Source organism: Penaeus chinensis, chromosome 41 (genome assembly GCF_019202785.1).
Source record: "Penaeus chinensis breed Huanghai No. 1 chromosome 41, ASM1920278v2, whole genome shotgun sequence".
Lineage (NCBI taxonomy): Eukaryota > Metazoa > Arthropoda > Malacostraca > Decapoda > Penaeidae > Penaeus > Penaeus chinensis.
In genome coordinates this window covers 18,521,178-18,523,677 of record NC_061859.1, presented here as the reverse complement: position 1 = coordinate 18,523,677, position 2,500 = coordinate 18,521,178, and the positions used below count along the sequence as shown (strand labels likewise).

The 2,500-nt window shown below is 44.2% G+C and overlaps 1 protein-coding gene across 1 annotated transcript in view; it reads left to right on the top strand.

Annotated features, from left to right (window-relative positions):
- Nucleotides 1-1,969, top strand: part of LOC125047567 (nuclear pore complex protein NUP62-like) — a 9,420-nt gene extending 7,451 nt beyond the window's left edge. Inside the window, exon 3 of the mRNA XM_047645844.1 lies at nucleotides 1,169-1,969. Coding sequence (XP_047501800.1) covers nucleotides 1,169-1,892 — 724 coding nt within the window. The 3' untranslated portion in view covers nucleotides 1,893-1,969. The remainder of the gene's footprint in view (nucleotides 1-1,168) is intronic.
- The last annotated feature ends 531 nt before the right edge of the window (nucleotides 1,970-2,500 follow it).

Sequence of the window (2,500 nt, the reverse complement as noted above, 5' to 3'; positions counted from 1 at the left end):
TTGTAACCACAGCAATAGATCCGGGTTGTGGAGACTTTTGAGTCTACTAAAGAGTTAAATGATTGGTTGAGGCAATTCAGTGTTCAAAATGAATTAACCTCTACACTTACCTATGTGATAAACTTCCATTCATACTGCTTGCGTGCGCTCAGACTACATTGGATCATGGTTGTCGTACATTTTCACGTTGTGTAGGTACAGACTTATGCACAGTATGTGTTCCTAATCTTTGTATATCACTTTCAGGAGAGAAATGCCACTCTGCTTCCGAGCTTACTCCCAGATGTAGCTAGAACTGACGATCAATGAGAGGGTATCTTTGGTGAGAATATAAGCCCATGGGATATTTTGCAGCAGGAGTTGAAAGGATTGTTATTGGCAAGGGACTATCTGGAATCCATCTCTCAGGTCCTCGGGACTTCATGAGAGTCCATTCAAGGATTGGCTCTTTTTGTATATTGTAACTGTAAGATTTAGATCCAGAGGTAAATTTCAGATGCTGAAACCACATTAGTATTCAGAATGACTATATTTTTATGACTAATTTTTGAGATATGTTTAATACATGAATATTCATCTTTTTCCTGTAGTTAGGAAAAACTAGGACAAAACAAATTAAGAAAAACTCTTTAGGAATTCCAATGCTGCAGAATTTCCCTAACTTGTCCACTCTGAACCTCCGTGGCACGCGCATGTGAATCTTCCCGTTTCTTGCGAGTTTAACACCACTCACAGCATGACCCAGGCTTACAATGCCACCTCCTCTCCATATTCATTGACGTTCTTCTAAAAAACACTGTAGAACCTATCGCTCTTAAGAAATGCACTTTCTCCTATTTTTTTACTGTTAAATAATCCCTCGATTAGTAAGGCTCAAATTAGGAACCTTTTTTTTTAGTAAAGGTCAGCTCTGTGCAATGCATCGAAAATAACCACGGAATTAAGGACAGATAGATAAATGTGATGTTTGGGTAACGAAGTAGATGTGAGGCACAAGGTGGCAAGGGAAACCGCAGTAGCATTATTGTCTTAAAGACCTAAGTAACGGATTGTGGAAGTGACTTTGGTGTCACGCAATCGTTCAGTATTTTAGTGCTGTCGTTGTTTCCACTTGCTTTGTATTCTGTGTGTGTTCCATGCGACAACTAACAAGGTGTTCCTCGTGCAGGTGTGCGCAAAAGCTGGTGAGTCAAGTCGAGCACCATCACGGCGTCCCCCCTCGCGTTCGCAGCCCACGTGTGTCGTCCTCGTCGCCCTCTCCTTCTCCATCCAGGTCCCCTGCTGCCGCTGCTGCAGCAGTTGCAGCAACAGCGGTAGTGGCGGCAGCAGGAGGCAGCGGTGCTTCAGTGAGTGGCCTCCATGCTCGGGCTCTTTCAAGATCCCCGTCAGCCTCTCCTTCGGGAGCCTCCAGCACCAAGAACACGTCCGACCGGAAGTCCTACGCTGGGATGGTTCTCCGCGAGTCAACGGGTTCGGCTGCCTCACTCAAAAGCAACATCTCCCTCCTTAGCAACGCCTTCATTAGAAGTAGTGCCTCCACACACAGCAACGCATCTTACAAGAGCGCCGTCTCGGGCAAGAGCGGCGTGTCCATGAAGAGCAGCGCTTCCCTCATAAGCAGTTCCTCCATGAAGAGCGCCGTGTCCCTCAAGAGCAGCGCCTCGGTCAAGAGCGGGATGTCGAGCAAGAGCGGCATATCCAGCAAGAGCTCGGCCTCGACCCGAAGCACCACGTCCACTAAGAGCACGACCTCGGGGAAGAGCTCGGGTACCATTAAGTCCAACAAGTCCTGCAAGTCGATTATCTCCACGAAGAAGGAACCAGAAGGGAAAGGTGTCAGAAGAAAGGAATCGTGTGATAAGAAGGCAGACGGTGATAAGAGAGTGAAGTAGTCAAAGGGTGAAAGTAAAATCAAGGCGCTCAAGAAAAGATTCGAGGGCAAAGAATACCATAGACTGCAGTGACAGTATAAGAGCAAAAAAAAAAAAAAAAAAAAAAAAAAAAAAAAAGCGAAAAAAAAAAAAAAAATGATGATTTTTAAAAAATAACTTAGCAGTATTTCTTTTTCTAAAAGAAAAGCACAAGCACTCCCACCTCTTAAGTTTTCAGTGTAACAAGGCAATAAGAGGCAACCCCTCCTCACAGATCGGTTCCTGGTGAAGTGCCGATCACGGACACTTCTCCCGTGATATCAAAACTGGTGCAACATTAGGTGACAAACTCTCATTTTCAATAGGTTTCATACTCAAAGTACAGACTGCTGCAATAAATCCTGTATACAGCTGTTAGTGAGAATATATTTTTTTTGCAACAAACAATGGTAGAGAGGAAGAAGAAGAAGAAAAAAAAAAAAATATATATATATATAAATTGATGAAACGGAAATGCCCATTTCTGGGGGCAATAAATGAGTTCTTCCATACATATGAACTAGCCCCCATAGCTGGCTTTCAAGGTGAGCAGAAGTGAAGTACCACCATCCGTCATCCGCCCAGGCAAT